This window comes from Echinops telfairi, unplaced genomic scaffold (assembly GCF_000313985.2).
Source record: "Echinops telfairi isolate 266 unplaced genomic scaffold, ASM31398v2 ScPeMD7_1;HRSCAF=3_0, whole genome shotgun sequence".
Taxonomy (NCBI): domain Eukaryota; kingdom Metazoa; phylum Chordata; class Mammalia; order Afrosoricida; family Tenrecidae; genus Echinops; species Echinops telfairi.
In genome coordinates, this window is record NW_022103896.1 from 57,691,531 (window position 1) to 57,711,911 (window position 20,381).

The 20,381-nt window shown below is 40.1% G+C and overlaps 1 protein-coding gene across 1 annotated transcript; it reads left to right on the forward strand.

Annotated features, from left to right (window-relative positions):
• Positions 1–4,499: 4,499 nt before the first annotated feature.
• On the forward strand, positions 4,500–19,428 carry ZFAND1 (zinc finger AN1-type containing 1). Its single transcript, XM_004697491.2, has 8 exons — positions 4,500–4,554; positions 8,915–8,957; positions 9,816–9,855; positions 10,949–11,076; positions 11,164–11,255; positions 12,003–12,124; positions 18,798–18,953; positions 19,054–19,428. The coding sequence occupies exons 1-8, from the start codon at positions 4,500–4,502 to the stop codon at positions 19,222–19,224; spliced, it is 807 nt and encodes a 268-aa protein (XP_004697548.1). The 3' UTR covers positions 19,225–19,428.
• The last annotated feature ends 953 nt before the right edge of the window (positions 19,429–20,381 follow it).

Here is a 20,381-nt window from a genome sequence, read left to right on the forward strand (position 1 = left end):
AGTTTGGTGAGCCTGGTCTTTCTAGTTCTGGATCTCTTGCTTTCTGATGGTCGGACCAAGGTGCAGCTGCCTTAGCCAGTTCCCTGCTTCAGCTTGCAAGGCTCACTTCCTGCAAGACATCCCTGAGGAGAAGTCACATGGACCTACCCTGATGCAGCCTTCGGTGCTCAAATAGCCACTTGAAGAGCCCTGCCAGCGCTAAGATGCGTACACATTCAGTGATTCGGCTTTCCTCCTGCAGTGGGCATCATTGCATGTGTTTTGTGAAATTGAGGAGGACTTTGTAGATTGGTGTTGAACACATGGGCTAATGTTGGACTTATAGGCTTGGACAGCACTGGGTTGGGATGCTTTCTTAATGTACACTTACCCTTGATTTAAAACTCTCTTATACACATATATGTTTCTCTGGATTTGTTTCTCTGGTCTTCCCAGACTAATACAGTTACCATCTAGTTTGTTGTTCTTCTTAGTTACCATCAAGTTGGTTCCGACCCATAGGGACCCTGCACACAACAGAACAAAACACTGCCAGGTCCTGAACCCCCCTCACAATTGTTCCTATGTTTGAGCCAGTTGCTGCAGTTTCTAAGTGAGTACTAGCCATTTGTACCACCATCTCGTTTCGGTGGTCCAAATGGTTAGTACTCAATTATAAGCTGAAAAGTTGTTGATTCAAACCCACCCAGTGACTCTTTAGAAAGCCAGTTTGATTATTGGCTTCTGAAATCCCAATGGAACACTCTGCTTTGCACACATGGAGTCACCTTGAAAGAAAGGAAGGCGCGGCCAAGATTATGAAGGACTGCAGATAGTGGGTTATGTGTAACTGGGCTGTTAACTGCAAGGTCAGCAGTTTAAACCCACTAGTTGCTCCACAGGAGAAAGAGGAGGTCATATTCTCATCAAACGCTATAGCCTCAACAATTCAAAACAGAAGTTCTGCCCTGTACGATTGGGCTATTCTGAGTCAGACTCAGCTTAATGGCAACGAGTTCAGGTTTGGTTTAAAACACTCAGCAGAAGCAATTTGATTTCCTTTAGTTCACGGACCATGCCTTACTCAATTCTGTATCAGACCAGTAGCAGGTGCTCAGACTTCTGTGGGGTTGATTTGAATGAAAATTTTATTTTACAACCAATAGAAGGTATTGAAGATTATTTTGTCAGGTCAGTGATAAAACCACTTGGGTAGTGATAACAATAAAAGCTTGTAACAAGGGCTACAAAAGCAATTGCCTGACGTTTTAGAGACTAAATGCTGTGAGGCATTAGAGAATCTCACGCAAAGGAGTGTGTTTGTTTTGGTGGTGCAGTGGATGGAAGGAGAAGGTAACTGGGGAAACTGGACAGTCTAGATTTGAGAGAATGTTCTGAAGCAGAATTGGCAGAATTTAAGGTCCTTCCATGATAGTACTACGAAAGGAGAGGTAGAAAATGAAACCAAGGTTTCAATGTGTTAAACTGTTAGGAGGGATGATGGTGGGAGATAAGGCTTTTAAATGTATTCCATTCTGGACTCAAATTTTATGTGACAAATGATGCAATGACATAAAGACCTGGAGTTTCAGAGACATTTGCATAGCTGAGAATGTGGATGTATGAGTCTTAGAAATTTTGAGTAAGAATATGAGTTGAAAAGTGAACCAAGGACAAAATTTGGGGGAAGCAGACTTATTTAATTAGCATACAGAACAGAAATCAACAAAGGAAACTAATGAAGAGATGGGGGAACTAGCAGCTGTAATCTTGATGACTCTAATCATCTGACCTAAAATATATATTTCATTATGTCACCTATTTGGAATGTTTCAAGAATTCTTAGTCAAATCCATACCAAGAAAGCTTGGTATAAATTGTTCCATTCAAGTAAAATAAACATAAAATCTAGGTAGACCACATATTCAAGAACACTAGATGTCTTTGATACTAGAATTTTTTCTGACTCTTCCACTAATTTTGGTGGTCATGAAGATACATACAATAATTGTGGAAAGTGATTTGGTGATATTTAAAACAAATGGGAATCGAACTACCATACGACCCAGCAATTCCACTCCTGGGCATGTACCCAGAAGAAGTGAGAAACAGACCACCACCAGCCATCTGCTCCCCAATGTTCATCACCGTGTGGCTTACAATTGCAAAAAATTAGAAACCGCCTAAATTTCTATCAATAGATGAATGGATTTAAAAAAAAACCTGTGGTATACACACTCAACAAATTACTACACATTCCTGAAAAAATAGTGATGAAAGTATGAAAAACCTCATTTTGGGGGAAGAGTTGGAGCATATTATACGGAGTGAAGTTAGCCAAGCACAGAAGGTCAATTACAAAGTGAGTCCACTGAGGTCAATTCAAACAGCAGAACGGATACAAGGGAAAAGGCACACAACACCCAATTCTCAGGCTGAGGACCAGATATCCTGGCATGGACCAGAACAAACCCAACGACTTATACGTCATCAAAAACAGTTGCAGATAGCACCTGTCCTGAAAGGCATCTCCCCCACCCCCTCTCATATGCTGGGTCGGTAGGAGCTGGAATGCCTTGATTGGAGTGAGTTTTTGTTCTTCCAGTAATGTGAGCACATCAATTGTATTTGATGAACCTGTTAACATGGTACTGTAGTGGCTACACATTGGGCTGCTGACCGAAAGGCCAGCAATTCAAAACTACCAGACAGCTCCAAGGGAGAAAGACAGGCTTTCTACTCCCATAAAAAGTTAGTTTCAGAAACCCACAGGGGCAGTTCTAGCCTGTCCTATAGGGTTGTTATGAGTAAGAATTAATTTGATGGCAGTGAGGTGTTTTACTGTTTGTTTTAGTTACATTGTCTTAAAAAAAAGGTAGATGATATCTTAGATTGTTTTCAGCTTTAAAATCGTTTCTCCTAACCAATTCTGGTATGAGAATCTTACATAGGTTTATTCAATAGTAAATTCTAAAGTCATGAGTCCTGTTTCCCTCTCCACCCCTCCTCCCTTCCTCAGGGAATACTGTTTTGTGAATACCAGATGCTGTACATGTTAGACACGTCTCCATTTTCTATAGTGAATACAGTTGTCACTCATTCACTCTGAATGGTGTCTGGTGTCTTGCCAATGGAATGGTATTCATTTGAACCCCACCTAGGAAAGCCTCTCCTCCCTCAGTACCTTTGAGGTGGCTTAGCAAACATGTGGCACTTCCTTAAAGCCCAGTGGCGTCACTAAGAGCCTTCTTCGTCAGTCCCTGTGTTCAGTGAGCCTGGACTGCCTAAAATGAGGCGCCATAAGGGATTCAGCATGCAGTTGGGACCTCACACATTGGAAACGGTTTAATCTTCTCTACCAGAATGAAACAAAAAGAAAATAAATATACCTTTACTTTTCATAAAGCCCTGAAAGGAGAATTTGACTCTTTTGAAAGAGGAATTTACTTTAAAGAACCAAGTTACATTGTTTTAGGATGAATCAGGAACTGGACTAGCGTCCACCTCTTTCACTTAATTCTTGCAAACGCTGTATGCCAAGCCCAGCTTCATTCCAGCTGTTGTTCAGTGCCACCCAGCCGGTGCTGTGGGAAACACCGCCCGGTCCTGAGCCATCTTCACGATCTTCGCTGTGTTTAAACCCACTGCTGTGGGCATCCTTTCAATCCATCTCTTTCACGTCTTCCTCTTTTCTCTACCACGCATGATGTCCTTCTTCAGGGACTGGTCCCTCTGAATACCCTGTCTGAAGTATGTGAGCCATCTTGACATTCCTCTAAGAAGTATACTGGCTGTACTTGCTCCAAGAAGTCTGTTCTTATTCATTCTTCAGGCAGACAGGCGGAACATTTATTGTTTCAGGTGACTGGATGGTGAACCCATTTTCATTCTAAGAGTTTTGGGGAAAGGCTCTGACCAGGTATGAAGCAAAAATCTAAATTAGTTCCTTAAGTTATTGTTACTAATTATAGAATAAGTAGATCCTGGCGGGTCCAGATCTGATTGTGGTTACTGCCCCAAGAAATGAGTGACACAATTTTCCAGAAAGGGGGCTGGCTAGAGGAGGAGACTACTTCCCAGGGTAAAGGACTAGAAAACTCACTGCCATGCACTGGATTCCGGCTCGGAGTGATGGTGTACGACCTATGGGTTTGAAGACTGTCTTGTTGGCGGGTGCCTTGGAGTCGGTTCCGAATGATGGCTACGTTCTGTGCGGTCCTATGCTAGCCCAGATATTTTCAGGGCAGGAGAAAGCCTCATCTTTCTCCCGAGGAACGGCGGATGGGTTCCAGCGGTTACCAGTCTGACCCGTAGCTCAGGCCACCAGGGCACCATTTCCCGTGTTAAGTCGCCATCTGTGTTTTCACCAGAGCAGCAGCAGCAGCAAAGGGACCACACCTCAGGGACCAACACACCTGCGACCTCCGCCCCTGGCCTGCCCAGGTCCCAGCAGGCACCGCGCGCGACGCCACCGTAGCCCCGCCCCTCCGACTTCGCCCCGCCTTTACGTCACTGGGGAGATGGCGGAGTTGGACGTCGGGCAGCACTGCCAAGTGGAGCATTGCCGGCAACGAGGTGCTCGCGGGGTCCTCGGCCCGGGCCGCGGGAGACCGGAGTCTTCCTCGGAGCTGGCGGCGGCTGAGGGGCCCCGACCGGCTCCGGTGGGCGGGGCGGGCGCAGGACGGCCCCTGGGTCCCAGTGAGTGGGGCGGGGCTCTGGGTTTCCGGAGGAAGACTTCCGTCTCCTTGCGGCGTCCGCGTGGACAGTCTAGTGCGCCCTGCCCAGAACTCCGCCGACGGCCCCCGGTCTGGGGCTGCTGAGGTTCGGAGGGCGGGGGATTTGACTTCCACGCTGATCTCCCGCGGTGATCCCGGGAAAGTACTTTCCCGCCATGTGTTTTCGTCCAGTCTACAAACTATCCCTTTAGGGGATCGGGATGCTCTCCCAGCCCTGACACTGATGCTAATTGTCATTGAGTCAACGGGCATTTACCGAGCTCCTGTGTTAGGTGCTGGGGAAATGGTATGAACTGGTTTGGTTTTCTTTCATAGAAGAGCTGTCAGACCAGTAAGTTGATCATGAACTCCCCCTGCCATCGAGTCGATTCCGACTCGCATTAGGGAGCATAAGTAATGTATGGGTCTTTCTCCACGGGAATTTTCTACTCCCTTCAAGTGTTGGTCTCAGAAACGCACAGGGGGTGGTTTTACCTTGCCCTTTAAGGTCGCGATGGACTGGATAACAGCGATTTGGCTTTGTTTTTTTCTCCACTGTAGGAGATAATGTGATACAGACTACCCAATCAGATGTCAGGGGTAGCATGACACAAGCTTTGCCCTGCCCTACACCTGAAACAAGCAAGTTCCTGCAGGTCTCTGGTGCTAGCATTGTAGTCACACCCAAATGCTCAGTCTTACATACTTGGTTTTACTCCACATCTGCACCATCACATCTGGCCTATATGACGTAGGCAACAAATAGGTTTCATCTCCCGTTGCAGCTTCAGTCAGGGACTGAAGTTAGTGATATAGGTGTTGGAATCAGTGTGTTGATGACTCAGGTTTATCATTAATTGATTGATGATACCTGTAGTGATTGTAGAACTGGTCTGCTCTTGATATTAAGCGTGTTGTGTACCATCCAGTGGATGATTCCAACCCAAAGTAACTAAATACTGTGTTTCCAAGATGGAAAATCTTTATGGGAGTAGACAGTCTCATTTTTCTTCCAGGGAGTGACTGGCGGGTTTGAGGTTAGCAGCCCAACGCCTAACCCACTGCACTGAACTCTCCCTTTATTGGACATTTTATATAGCGTGGCTATATATTGGAATGGGTTTAATGTCAGTGGATTTGATATTTTTTGGTTACATTGAAAATGATCGATTGTACAATGAATGTAGGGGAGACCCAAACTCCACCAGCAAGACAATTGGGCAGTCCCTCTCAGAAGGGCCACACAGAAAGGAGGATAAATCCAGGGGCCAGTTTGGCATTGAACTATCCTCTAGTTCTTTTAAGATTTCCTACCCTTACTATTAAGGTCTTTATGTGATATACCTCATTAATCATGTTAGATTTGCATATATTTGTATAGTTAAGATCACTGGTACCTGGTAGTCAAGATGACCCCTCAGAGATAGTGACAGGAGCAATGGTTCCCTGAAGGTACAGGGAAGTAAGAGGATAAAAGGAGAATTGGGGAGTGATAGCACTGATAATTGTATAACCCCATCTGATGGGATTGAACAACAGAACTGTATGGGAAGGGCAGGGATATATTGGAATGAGTAAGATGTCAATAAAAATATTAAATAAAAATTTAAAAGATAAAATGATCGATTATATCATGTGACAATATCAAGTTTCCACATCTGAGATGGATACTTTAATGTCATTGCCAGAACCTACTGCTTTACTTAATTGTTGGGGTAGCCCTCCAAAGTGAGCGAAGAAAAAAATCCAGGAATAAATTTTTAAGTATGAATCAGCTCATTTATTGAATTTCTAGAATTTCCCTGAAAATATCTGTATCCAGTCACCATGATATTTTCCCCCCAATTTAAGTTTAGTCATGTGTCACTTAATGTCCGTGGTATGTTTTGTGAAATAGGACATGACGTGATTCGGAAGTTGTTCGGACATCATATGGTAGTCTGGTGTAGTCCTGCTTTTTCTTTAGGCAGCTTGAATAGGCTTTGTGCCTTAGCAGTGATTGTCAGCGTGCTGAGAAGGATTTGCATTTGTGTTTGGTCCTCAATCCATACCATTCACAAATTTTTCATATCAAATACAGATCCTTCTTACATTTTCATTAGTTTTGTAGCTTTCGATGGAGTCGAACCTTTAGCAGCAAGGAGAATGTTCTCTTGTTTCCTGAGATCATGGTCAAGTGCAGTGTGCCTAAATTGCAAGCATTTCACTGATTGCCTTCATGTTTACCTTTTTTGTTGTTTCACGTCCAACTCAATACTTTTTCTTTGCCTCTTGCAACTGCTTTCACTAGCACTGGTTTTGCTGTGTTGGAAAGCTAGGATACACTTCATGGTAATATTCTCTTAAAAAATTATACAGAGTGATAATAACACATTTAAGATATGCATGATACGTGAGAGTGGATGCTGCAGTTTCTGAGTCTAGATACAAGTTACAGTGGTACACATATAAACCAGTAAAGGCATTTATTAAGACTGTCAAGGCATGTATTATAGCTGGTATATGTGCTCTGCCTTATACGCCTGGCAGTGCAATCACTATTTATACAAGAGACATGAGATATAAATGTTGCATGGACAAAGTCATTGCCTTCAAGACATCCTATTCTCCAGTTGTGAGTTCTGAACTGTTATAACCCTATAGGACCATCGACATCAATGTGGGCAGGCTTTGCTTGGAAGTTAGGTAGCACATGACTATGCATAAAACAATGTATTGTACCATTAAAAGTCAATTTATTTTAATTAACTATAGTTATTACTATTCTGATGTTTCACATGTCTCACTTAGTTTTGATAATTGCCCTATGAAATAGATGTGGCATGAAGCATAGATCTAGATATATCTTGTATACGTCACACAAACATGTACAGATATTTCTATATGTGTATATTATATAAAATTCTGATTGTATACATACTTACACATTTATGACAGTTGCCTTGGTAGTATAGTGGGTTACATGCTGGACTGCTAGCAGAAAGGTCAGTTCGAAATCACCAGTTGCTCCACATGAGAAAGATGAGGCTTTCTCCTTCTGTAAAGAGTTAACAGGCTGGGGAACCCACCAGGGTAGTGCTACCCTGACTAATATATATATACACACACATATCCATAATATGCTGCACAATGGCTCAGACTTACGAACAATTGTGCTCCCCTGACTAATATGGAGATATAGATATACTCACACACACATCCATAATATGCTACACAGTGGGCTCAGACTTAGGAACAATTGTGAGGATGGCGCAGGACCAGAGGGTGTTTCCTTCTGTATATAGGGTCATTTTAAGTCAGAACAGACTGGATGGCACCTAACAACAGCATATATACACATATAAGTAAGTTTGTGTATATGCGTGGAAATATAGATGTATATCCATAATGTATCCAAAGATTAGCTAGTGTGTAATGTATCCTAGGGAGAAAGATAGGATTTTCTGCTCCTGTAAAGATGTAAGGTCTCGAAACCCCAGAGGGGCAGCTCCACTCTGTCCGATGGGTTGCTATGAGTCAGAATCCACTCGATGGCAATGAGTTTGGAGACTGGACCAAAGATTTACTAGTAGGTAACTTGATTAGCATTGTTAGGCTAGTAAGCAGTGGAGTCAGAACTGAAATGCAGACTTTTCTTTGCAAATGCAGTACTTTTGCAGTAATAGTCCTCAAAAACAATACCTAGAAAATCTGGGAAATGGGTTGAAACAAAATGAAACACACAGCTTCTCTACCACCCCCTCCCCCCCTAAAAAAAGAAAAAACAAGTCTTCAGAACTTTTAGCGTACCTGCCACCAATAACACTTAAAACTCGCCAATTAGGGCAGCACTGCTGATAGGGGAGAAACTCCCCTGTGAGTGTCGGAAACTAACTACTGGAGGTGAAGGCCCTGTCTTCCTCCGCTGAGCGGCTGGGGGTGCCCCACTGCCAATCTTGCTGATTGCTGCCCAACGCGATCAATGTCTCTTACTTCCTAGTAGTTCTAATGCAGATAATTTGATGTCATGATGACTATTCAACCACTACTTGATATACTAGAATATTGATCAAAAAGTGAAATTCTGCCATCAAGTTGCTTCCACCTCGATGGTCGCTTATGATAGGGTGGAACAGGGCTGCTGAAAGTCTTCTCAAGAAGTCCTCATAATTTAAGATTCTGTTTCTTAAAAAATCAAAATCATATGCCGACAGTACATTTGATATTTTCCCTCCTTTCAGATTTTCTTCCATTTGTGTGTGATGGTTGCTCAGGAATATTTTGGTAAGTTAAGATTTTATGCAACATTTTAGATTAATTTTAATGTTTGTAACAGGGCTTTTGTCAGAAAAGTAGAATGATTTAAAATTAGATATCTGTTGATATCTAATTTTCAGTTCAGTAACCATGTGGGAAAAAGAAATATAGACTTGTCCTAGACTCCGATTACTCAGGCATTTTTGTGGCTAATCTAAAACAACTAGAAATGGGTTTGTATGTGTGAATTTTATATGGAAGTAATATTTGAATCCTTTGGTTATAAAGATTAATATACACTATATGAAGAAAATGATTTTTTTTAAATGATCATGCTTGTTCACTTTTATTTTAATAATCCAATGAGCAATATCTAGTATGTGAATTCTCTCCATGGGCTGTCACATGCCGTTTGCACACATCACATACAAAGCAAACTTTGGGCTCTAACAAGGATTTTTAAAATGGATTTTCATTGTAATTAAATTTTTATGTTTTAGATTGTCATATTTCAGTAAGCATTTAATTTACTGAATAGACCCCTGAAAAAACTAATTATTTTCAAAGACTAATTTAGATTTTCAAATAAATAAAAGTAATGTATCCTTATAAATCATCAAAGACTAGAGAATTCCTTTGATATTTCATTATTGATGATTTTTGAGCAATAAATGAATCACAAGGCTTTGAAGGTTTTAAGTACCTTAAAGTGCTCAGTGGAACAGAAATTTAGAGTAGTATCAAAGTATCACTTGTATCAAAGTTGAACGATACTGTTTTAAACTCTGGGGATATTCAACTATGTATTATTACTATAGCCACCTTTGTTTAAGTACATTACTTGATTATATTTTAACAAATGCTTTTAAAAAAAATTTATTTAAGCCTTGAACACAGAAGCCGAGAGTCACATGGCTGTTCCGAAGTACGTAAGTTACTATTTCTCTTACCTAAAATGTACTTTTATTCATGTATGCTTTTCCAGATTAAAATTTCCTGTGTTAAGCTAATTTATGAGTTTTTATGAGGCTTTAATTTTATTTGTAGTATTTTGTTTGTTTTAAAGAAAAAATGGTCTACTTGGTATTTATAATTTTTCTACCTTTATAATTCTTTTCATCTGAGTGTCCTACCCTATGGCCCCATTTACAGCTTCAATATATGTGTATACAAATGGATAATGCATTAGCATCCTCGTTACATACTTCTGGATTTCCTTCACTGTTGTGTGCATTTTCACGACTATCTGTGAAAAGGTTTCTGTGGTAATCCATTTCTCTTGCTTCCTCGGCTTTAGGATTAAATCTCTACTGAAAAAAAAATTTATCTAAAAATTCTCCCCCTAATTCTGAACAAATTAACAAAGGGGCCTGCAAGCTAGAAACCAAATTGTCCACTCTGTTATTGATAGAGGATACAGTGAGTGGTGGAAGCTTAGCAGACCGCCAGCATCAGCACAGGACATCTAGAATCAGGCACACTTGCTCACCTGTCAGAGGAGCTCTGCGGGTGCAGTGGTTAGGTGCTCAGCCTCTAACCAAAAGATCAGTGGTTTGAACCCAGCAGGCCCTCCTTGGGAAACATACGTCGGTCTGCTTCTGCGGAAACCTCCTGGAGCAGGTCAGCTTGCCCTACAGGGTGGATCCCTATGACCTGGAATGCTCTAGACAGCAACAGGTTGTACAGTACCATTGCCTTAAGGGCACAGAGTCCTGGTGGTGTAGTGGTTATGCATTGGGCTATGAACAGCAAGGTCAGCAGTTTGAAACTAGCAAAAGATAGGGCTTTCTACCCCCATAAAGAATTTGTTTTTTGGTGAAAAAGTTTATGGAAAAATGGAATTCAAATATAATGAAAATTTCCATGATCTTTTTAAAGTGTGTTCATATAATCTATTACATGAGAATGTTATTTGCCTCATTAAGCTGGGTTTACATGAATGCTACCTACCAAAATAGATTTATTGATTTGTTATGAATGTGGAAGGTAATGCCATTTTCTCCTTCTTGTGTTTGTAGGTAAATATAATCCATGAGAGACTGAAGACAGATATGCATACATCTTACCCATGCTCCTTCAAGGACTGTACTGAAAAAGAGCTTGTACCAGTCAGATGTCCATATTGTGAGAAGAATTTTTGCCTGAGGTGATCACTTACACCATTTAAGCCCCGTGTATCTAATTGAATTGTATGCAAACACGTGCGCTACTGTTACTCTTGTATTATTCATAGACACCGCCATCAGTCAGATCATGAATGTGAAAAACTGGAAATCTCTAAGCCTCGGATGGCTGCTACTCAGAAACTTGTTCAAAATATCATTGGCAAGTATCTAGAATAAACTAGCCTTGTTATTTTCTTATTGCCATATACTGTGTTAGTTTCAGAGCCTGTTTTTTATGTCTACTTAGCGGTTCTAGAAACTTTTGTTAAGAACCTTGATGCTGAGGACTTACCATGGATTTTGATCTGTGACAGTATTTCTCACCAGGCCTATCTGACCATAAAAAATTACTAGCTGTGTACATGTACCCTGCCAGGTATTCTCTTTTGCTGGGCCACTTAGATCATCTGATTAAGCATCACAGTAGGAATGCTATTCTTGAAGTTTAGTAGTGCTTTGCTTTCTCTAAAGACTGAAATAAGAGTCCTCATCAGCTTTCTTATGAATGGTGCTGCGGATATGAGGTGTCAGCGAAGAATACGTGACATATTTCAGTCGTTTGCCAATGTTAGTTCAACAGAATTATATTCGGCATTAGGGTTAGAACTCTTATGAATCTCTTCCATAACCAAATCTTAAAGTTCTCTGTAGATGTGTTAGTGGTTGCTTTGCATTAAATAGGCTTAAGATGGAAGGAAACATAGCAGTTGAGTTTTGTGACATGAGTGAGGATAGCTGAGATCATCCTGGATGGTGATTTTTCATTGTGCCTATAAATTCAATGCCTGTAAATGAATGTGATATCTGTATCTCAGTTGCCTGTAATTGGTGGAAGACTCAGGGCTGTAATTAATAAGTGATTTATGATAGAATCCTTATGTATTACATGTTTGTGCTTCTCTCTTAGATTCCAAGGCAGGAGAGACAGTGAGCAAACGGCGAAAAGGTGCCAAAAATAGTGAAACAGCTGCAAAGGTTGCACTGATGAAGTTAAAGCTGCATGCTCATGGCGATAAATCATTGCCACAGGTTGGTCTTAGGAAATGGGGGGGAAAACAAATTTAAAAATACATAGTTGAAACCCCATTTTTCAACAGTCTTCTCAACCTGGTATATTATCATTTCTAATATTGCATGGTATAATTCTGCATAAAGGATATATAGTTTTGTGAGTTTTTGAACTTTATAGGGATAGTAATGTACCAAACATGTTCTTCAACTTGCTCCACCCCCTTACTATCATGCTTTTAACATTTATCTGTGCAGATAATATTTATTCTAGAGTATTTGTTTTTAGTGGACACATATTATTTTGTAGGATGAATATACCACAACATTTAGATTTGTTTTTCTCCAATTATTTTTTACTATTATGAATGGTTGTCTTTGTGTACGTGTGGGAGAATTTCTCTATGGCTGTCCCTATAAAACCCTACCCTTAATCATTTAATTTTATATAACAACCTAGTATATGTGTGCACATACACATATATACACAACTTAGCACCACATACATGTGTACACATATACATACATACATAACTTAGCACCAACCAAAGACCCAAACCAGTGCCACTAAGTCCGTTCCAACTCAGAGTGACCCAATGTGGGTCATCAGTCAGGGGCCATCAGTCTTCATGGGAAGAGAGCCTCATCTTTCCTCTGTGGAACAGCTGGTGGATTTGAACTTTTTAATTCAATGCTTCTAAAGTTTTACCATTAAACATTGTTAGTTTTGATAGTGGCCTTCAGCAGGTTAACAGTGTTTCTTTCCATCCTTTCTCTCCTGTGGTTAGTAGTCCAACCCTTAACCCAACAATGCCATCTAACTTAGCACAGTGTCATGAAATATCATCTAGCCTACTGTAGAGTTACTTAGTCTGATTGTTTTATTAATTTCATTTTTTCAAGTGTCAGATCCCATTACATTGATTTTATAATTTCAGATCAATTGAGACCATCAAAATGGAAAATGGTGGTTTAGGGGCTATTGTATACCTAGAAATGGAAAAGTTGAGATGGGGTTTGTGTATTTTTGACATAACTATAGTCTGTCAACTTCCTTTTGTCAGTGGCCATACTGATATATCTTCCTCTTGCAGTGTCTGTCTGGGAGTTTCTGTATTTTTTGCCAGCATTTCATTGTTAACTAGTCTAATAAGTATGAAATAGGTATGCTATCAATCAATGCAGTTCAAAGTTGAATTTTTCTGTTGCTAGTTGAGAGTAAGCTACTGTGCATTGCTTATTGGCTGTATGGTTTTCTTCTGGAACTTTGTTGCTGAGGATGTCCAGCTTTAGGGATATACTTTTTTCCTTTTCTGTATGGGTGACCCTGTTACAACGTGAGATATTCAAGCCTTTATCCAACTTCTGTTGATTTGTAACCTGCAACGCCATCTCTGTCACACACAAGTTTTTGTGCATGTGAGGGCACACTTAGGGACTTTAATTCCTTTGTTCTGTGTGTCTGTCTCTGTATTAAACTTTCATAATTGTCATAACCTATAATAAGCAGGGAAGTCTTATTACCCTATCCTTTGCCTATCCTGTCTATTCTTGGCAATTTTATCTGTTAAAAAATTTTGGAGTCACTGTGTCCTGTTCTGTGACCTTGTAAATTTGATAGGAATGTACTTGATTTTAGATGAGAAAAAAAGTCTTTAGAATATTGGTTCTTTTTGACCTTTTTATGGTCTATTCTCATTCTTACGACATTTTTGATATCTTTAAATAATATTTCATCATATTATTATCACAGTTTTATATTTGTGTTTCATGAACACTGTAGAATGTTCTTAGTCTTATGTTTTTAAGCTTTTGCTGTTATAATAAATGATACAGTTTTTCTCTTAAGATATTTTCTGAATTAGTAACTGCATGTTAACTTTCTGTGTCGCAAATTATTTTCTTAGTAGGTTTTATAGTTTTAGATATTCTGGGATTATTTTGTAGTCAGTTATATCTTTTGAAAATGAGTTTTGTCTTCTCCCCTCTACCCAAGTATTCTTCCTCTCTTCCACCTCCTTGTTATAAGCCAAACTCACAGCCATTGAGTTCATTCCAACTTACAGTGACCTTACAGGACAAAGTACAACTGCCCCTGTATATTTTCCAGTCTGTAGCTCCCCCGCCCCCCAACAGTTCTATTGCAAATTTCCGGCTCATATAGTAGTTCAGTAATTCAATCATATCACAGAGAATTGTGCAATCACTCCCACATCAATTTTAGAGCATTACCCACTGCCACCCCCATAGTTAAATCACCTTTAAGATGATTTATGCGATCAAAGTCTGTTTTAGTGCTCCCTCACCCCTCCTGTCTTCATGTGTTACTCCCAAAGCCCTTTCCCCTTCCTATCTTTACAAAAGTAGAAAGCCTCATCATTATCCCGCGGAGCAGTTGATGATTTCGAACTACTGACTGGTTAGCAGCCCGACATGTGACCTACTATGCCACAAGGCCTCTCCTTCTTGTTACGGTTGTTATTACTATTTGATCCTAGGGTATTGGCTGAGACCCACAGAATAAGATGAGTAATAGCAGTGCAATGTTTCTAATGTTTACCATTAAACATTGTTAGTTTTGATAGCAGGGTAAGAGTATTTCTTTCCATTCTTAGTTTATTATAAATTTATGTCATGAATTGATATTAAATTGTAATTAAAAAATACATCTGTGGTGATCATCTGTTCACTTTTCCATTTAGAACTTAATTGTTCAGTGTGGCCTCTAAGGATTTACCATTCCCCCCTCTATGTATTACCTTTTGCCATAACATTAATTTTTCTTGTCCATGGCAGACATGACATTACACAAATATTCTGTTGCTGAATCTTTCATATGTTCTTAGCTAAACCCTACTTAAGTCTCATTTAACTTTTAAGAAATTCACCATGAAGTTGACCTGCTGATTATTATTTAGTGGCATTGGTAGCTAGTACCGTACTCTTACCTTCCAAAAACCCATTTCATTCATAATATTTAAGATTTTTTATTAATCTTGCTAGTGACCTGCCTTAATTTATTTATATCAGTCCTTTCAAATAACGTAACTTTTGGGTTTGTCAACTCACTCCCCTTTATTTTTTGCCCCACTAATATCTGCTCTTACATTATTTCTCTTTTCTGCTATGTTTAGATTTTCTCTGGTGTTCCATTTTTCACTTTCTTACATTGAAGAAATAACTCATGTATTTTAAATCTGGCTTTTTTAAAGTAACTTTCTATTTTGATATCATTAAAGAAAAGTACAAGACCTCAAAGAGCTTTCTTCTATGTCTTTTATCCAAATGCACCGAATATTTTTATTTTTCCCTGTTTTCATTTGTGGTCCCTCTTTCTCTATGCACACAACTGTGTGTTCACCTGCTATTTGAAAGATTTTTATATCATGCTCTTTTATGCATGACATCTTCCTATATAACAACAGTATAATTACCTAAGTCACAAGTTTTAATATTAGTTAATTCATAGTCTATCTCTGACACATTTTTCAATAATATACTTTATCCTTGGGTTCTCCCCCGCCCCCCCCCAATCATAGATCCCATCCAAATGCTAAGTGTTTAAATTTCATGTCTCTTTGGTCCCTTTTTATCAGGACTATTTCTCTTCTTTAGTTAAGGTAGTATCTGCTAGATATCTCTGCCATACAGTTACATTTCTCACCTTGTAGTGAGTAAGTATTCTATAGGGACTAGTTTTCATTTCTTGGGTTTTTGGTTTATTTTTCTTTTTACTGTCTGTAAGTTTTCTTAAGTGTAATAAAACAGGGCTGCCATTTTTATTGATTTACTAATGCATCCTTTATAGATCGTTTCTAGATATTTGTTGTTTCCAGTGTGATTCCTCTCTAGCTTACATTGTGGATTAATTTTATTTTTTTTAAATGTTCTACTTGTTTTACATTGGTGTTGGAATCTTTGTGGTCTCAATAATTCGAAACTTCTTTAGCCTTCATCTGTGGCCCAGTTCCTGATCAATTTTTAGATTCATTTGACACGTACTTGAAAAAGAAAAAGGGAAAATTAAGTTATGTATCCCTTTGGTGCTAGGGTCTTTGAAGGCAGTGTCTGCCTGCAAGGTTGCTGGTTATGATGTCAGAGCAGTTCTGTTTGGGTCTGCTTTATCGTTCAGCTTCTCAGAGATGGATTAAAAGCTTCCTCTCTGTCTCTGGCATTTTCTCTCTCTCTCTCTCTCTCTCTCTCTCTCTCTGTCTTTTTGTTGTAATTCTAATGTTTTTCCAGATCTAATATTAAATGCATAGAAGTTCTTTATTGTACGATCTTCTTTATAAATTTTACCTTAAATTCCATTTTAAATGGATATGTAGTTCCACGGCTGTATTTGGTGACTGTGGCAACTATTCTAGCTCTTTTCATCCCTATATTTAACTGATCTGTGTTGTTGTTTGACTCTAGAGTTTCTCTCGCACAATGACAGAGAGCTGGACTGTTTTCTGTTTTTGTTTTTCCTGATCCTGTTTGTTATTGCCTCTCTGCTGTCATTGAACTGGATCCATTGATAGCTATTGAGGTCGCTGATAAGTTGAATTTCCTTCTTCTAGCTCCTGTCTTCTCCTAGCTGGTCTTTTTTTTTTCTCTTTTCTTTGCTTCTGCCTTTCTTTCCTGTCATCTGTTGTATTCATCGAATATTGTGTATTCCAAATTGTTCTACTGGTTTGGAGAGCATTGATTATACTTATATTTCAGTGATATCCTTAATTTTTTTCTTTTTGAATTTTCCTTTAATGTTTTAAAAATGTCAAAGCTTTTTAGCAGGCGTAGCTATTATAAATTTACAAAACTCACTGTCATTGAGTCGAGTTCAAAGAATGGCAACCATGCGGCTTTCCGAAGCTGCACATCTTGCTGGGAGTCGAAAGCCTCGCCTTTCTCTGCAGAGCAGCTGGAGGTTAGCAGCCCAATGCATAGCCCACTACGCCACCAGGGATGCTCATTCAAAAAATGAATCTAGCTCTAGTGGTTCAGTGAGTTACAAGTTGGGCTGTTAACCCCAAGGTTAGCAGTTTGAAACCATCATATGCCCCATGGGAGAAAGATGAGGCTAGTGGCCCCTGTGAAGGGTTACAGTCTTAGAAACCCTGCATGGGATCACTAGGGGCTAGTGAGTGTAGACCAGAGATGTGGCAAACATTGTACAGTGTGCACATCAGTTCTCACCACAAGCACTTTTTGGTTCAAAATGTCAATAGTGTTGAAGTTGAGAAGGCCTACCCTGAAGTATCCAATTCATGTGCCTTTGCCACTCTTGATTATCAAAACATAATAACAAAAGCTTCTATACTACTTGCTGTGTTCAAAGAATGCTTCTGACACATTTAATGTAAGCCTATGAGGCAGTCCTATGCGGAGAAAACGGAGTCACAAGAAGGTTCTGTAACTTACTAATACCATATGTGGTTGCAGGAGAACTAGGTGAAAAATCTTGACTCCTAGATGTTCACCCCTTTCAACTACACTAGAAAATTCTTTTGTTAGCTCGAATTTTTTTTCTTACCAGTGACCTGGTGGTGTTGTGGTTACGCATTGTGCTGCTAACCACAGAGTCAGCTGTTTGAAACTGCCAGCCACTCCATGGGAAGGCTTTCTACTCTAGTAAAGAGTTGCGCTCCCAGGAACGCACAAGGGCAGTTCTGCTCTGTCCTCCAGGCTCACTGTGAGTGGGCATTGACCTGATAGTAGTGTTTGAGTTGAAGCCTCTTAGATTATCTGATGAATAATCACATTAGCAGACAGTGTCTATGCTGCTAGGTGCTGTCGGGTTGTTTCCAGCGCATAGTGACTCAGTGCTCAACAGAAAGCAGCACTGCCTGGTCCTGAACCCACTCAGAGTTGTTTTGTTTAAGCCCATTGTGGCAGTCATGGGGTCCGTCCATCCCATCCAGAGTCTTCCTTTTTGCTGACCCTTCACTTCACCAAGCGGATGTCCCTTCCCAGGGTCTCCTCTCTCTTGATAACGTGAACCAATGTATGTGAGGCAAAGTCTTGCCACCATCACTTCTAAGGAGCATTGCGGCAGTACTTTTTCCAAGTCAGATTTGATTGTTCTTCTAGCAGTCCCAGCCCCTTCCCTGCTGTCCACTAAGACCACAACTCAAGTGCGTCTATTCTTCTCCGGTCTTCCTCATTCAGGGCCTCTCCCAGGCATGCGAAGTGATAGAAGATAACCTGGTCTGGGTCAGGCCCGCTAGTCTTCAAGTGACACTGTTCTCTTTAACATTGTAAGGTGACTTTTTGCAGCAGATTGTCCCACTGCAACGTGCCATGTGATTTTCTGATGGCTGCTTCCATAGGCATTGATGCTGGACCCTGGTAGCTTGCACCTTTTCTCGGTTCTTCATGATGCTGCTTTTTGAACGCGCTGTGGGGGAACTTTTGTTCTCTTTATGTTGAGGTGTAATCCACACTGAAGGCTGTTGTCTTTGATCTTCATCAGTGTGTGCAAAGAAAGGTATGTAATATACCAAGAAAAAATAAATCCCCAACATCGAGTTGATTCCAATTCATTATGCCCCTGGGTAAAGGTTCCAAGGCCATACAGTTTTATAGGAGCTGATGGCCTCATCTATTGGAGCCTCAGACTTGTGGCTAGCAGACTGACACTTACCCAGCAGTACCACCGAGCCTCCACATCTCATGTAATTCATAGCTTAGCTTTTTTTTTTTTTTTTTACAGACAGAAAGGATTTACTTTCAGGTTTTCTTGCCCAAGGGTAGCAAGGAGAAGAGTAAACCAATGTTTTTCTGCCTCCGATGGAGCATTGGGAAAGCCATAGACTTTGCAGCTACTTTAGCCAGCCTTAAAAATGACAATAACAAATCCACAGCTAAGGTAAGCAGCTACTGGTCATAAATTTTTACCTTAAACGCTAAAGGAAACGCTATAGAAGTATGTTTGCTTGTTATAATATGACTTCTTTTTCGTTTAACAGAAATTAAGGTTATGTCATGTTACTTCCGGAGAAGCCTTACCCCTGGACAGTGTTTTGGAAACATGGATTGCTAAGGAGGAGTGTCCATTATATAATGGTGGCAATATTATTTTGGAATATCTTAATGATGAAGAACAGTTTTTAAAAAATATTGACTCTTATTTGGAATAGTAGTTCAAGGAATCACAAGGACAATTCTATGCATGCATTTAAGTCTACTTTTAAGTGACAAATATCATGTAGTTTACTTATTTTTTCATTTGCTTTTTAATATATTTCCATTTTGTCATAATTTATATGGTGACAGTATCTTTTAGAAGAAATTAATGCCAGACTGATCCCAGATAGTTGGAAATTAAAGATGTCCCACATGTCCAACTCTTCCAAGATGCGATTTTTCTCCAATTTGCCCCCACTCCTCCCTTGAGTATATTCCCTCACATCCCTGGGTTCTTTGATTCACTGCAACACCCCAAGAAACTCACAGAACTTTGAGAACAGGTCTCACATGGCTGTGAGGTGCTGGTAAGTCCTGAATCAGAAGGCCGGGTAGTGCCGAGCCAATGCAGGGTCCCGAGACAGAGCCGTAAATGTCTGAAAGTTAAAGCCAGTGTTCCCTCTCTTACCCAAGCTCCCCAGGAACAGCCTCGATAGAGGTGCTTTTCTCTATTGAAGAGAGTGCCCACAGAAACACAGGACGGTGTCTCAAGTCACACCTGGATTCATCTAAAGATGCCCCCAAGGAAACAAAGGATGTGCCTTGGTCCACACCCTCCTCTACAGTCAGGCCGTAAAGCCGCCCTAACTCCTGCCCATTACAATAGCAGCGCTTGACCCTCCCGAATTGTGTTATAGCCACAGGTGTAGAGTCCAGAATTATGTCACATAAGAACATGTAGCTAGAAGGGCCATATTAATCGACTGCAACTCAATTTACATTATCAATTTTTTATTAAACCTAGCCAGAGTTTGTATGTTTTAAAGTTTAATCACAAACTGATACTCAGTTGTCATGAAATTCTTATAAGCAATCACCTTTCTTAGGCCATGCTGTAGTAAAAACTGCAGAGATGTGTTTGTCATTGGATTGTCAGTTGTGGGTTGAGTTTAGCTCTGTTCTGTGTCATCTTCATTCCTAAACCTCCGCTGAAGAGACCGTCGTTTTCTGCTTCATTGTCGTTTTCTGGCAGAGGGGGAAGGAGATGGTAGACATATTGACTTGTAGAAGATACAGGTATCACTGTTACTTTAAGCAAGTCATACGGCCAAGTTTAGCCTCATAAGGCCAAGACATAGACACTTATGATCTACCTTTATCCCTATGTATA

Bases quoted from the DNA above. Each gene is read 5' to 3' on its own strand.
- ZFAND1 (XM_004697491.2), top strand. From the start codon at position 4,500: ATGGCGGAGTTGGACGTCGGGCAGCACTGCCAAGTGGAGCATTGCCGG. The intron at 9,856-10,948 runs GTACGTAAGTTA...TTGTGTTTGTAG, and splicing joins AGTCACATGGCTGTTCCGAA to GTAAATATAATCCATGAGAG. The intron at 11,077-11,163 runs GTGATCACTTAC...TATTATTCATAG, and splicing joins GAGAAGAATTTTTGCCTGAG to ACACCGCCATCAGTCAGATC.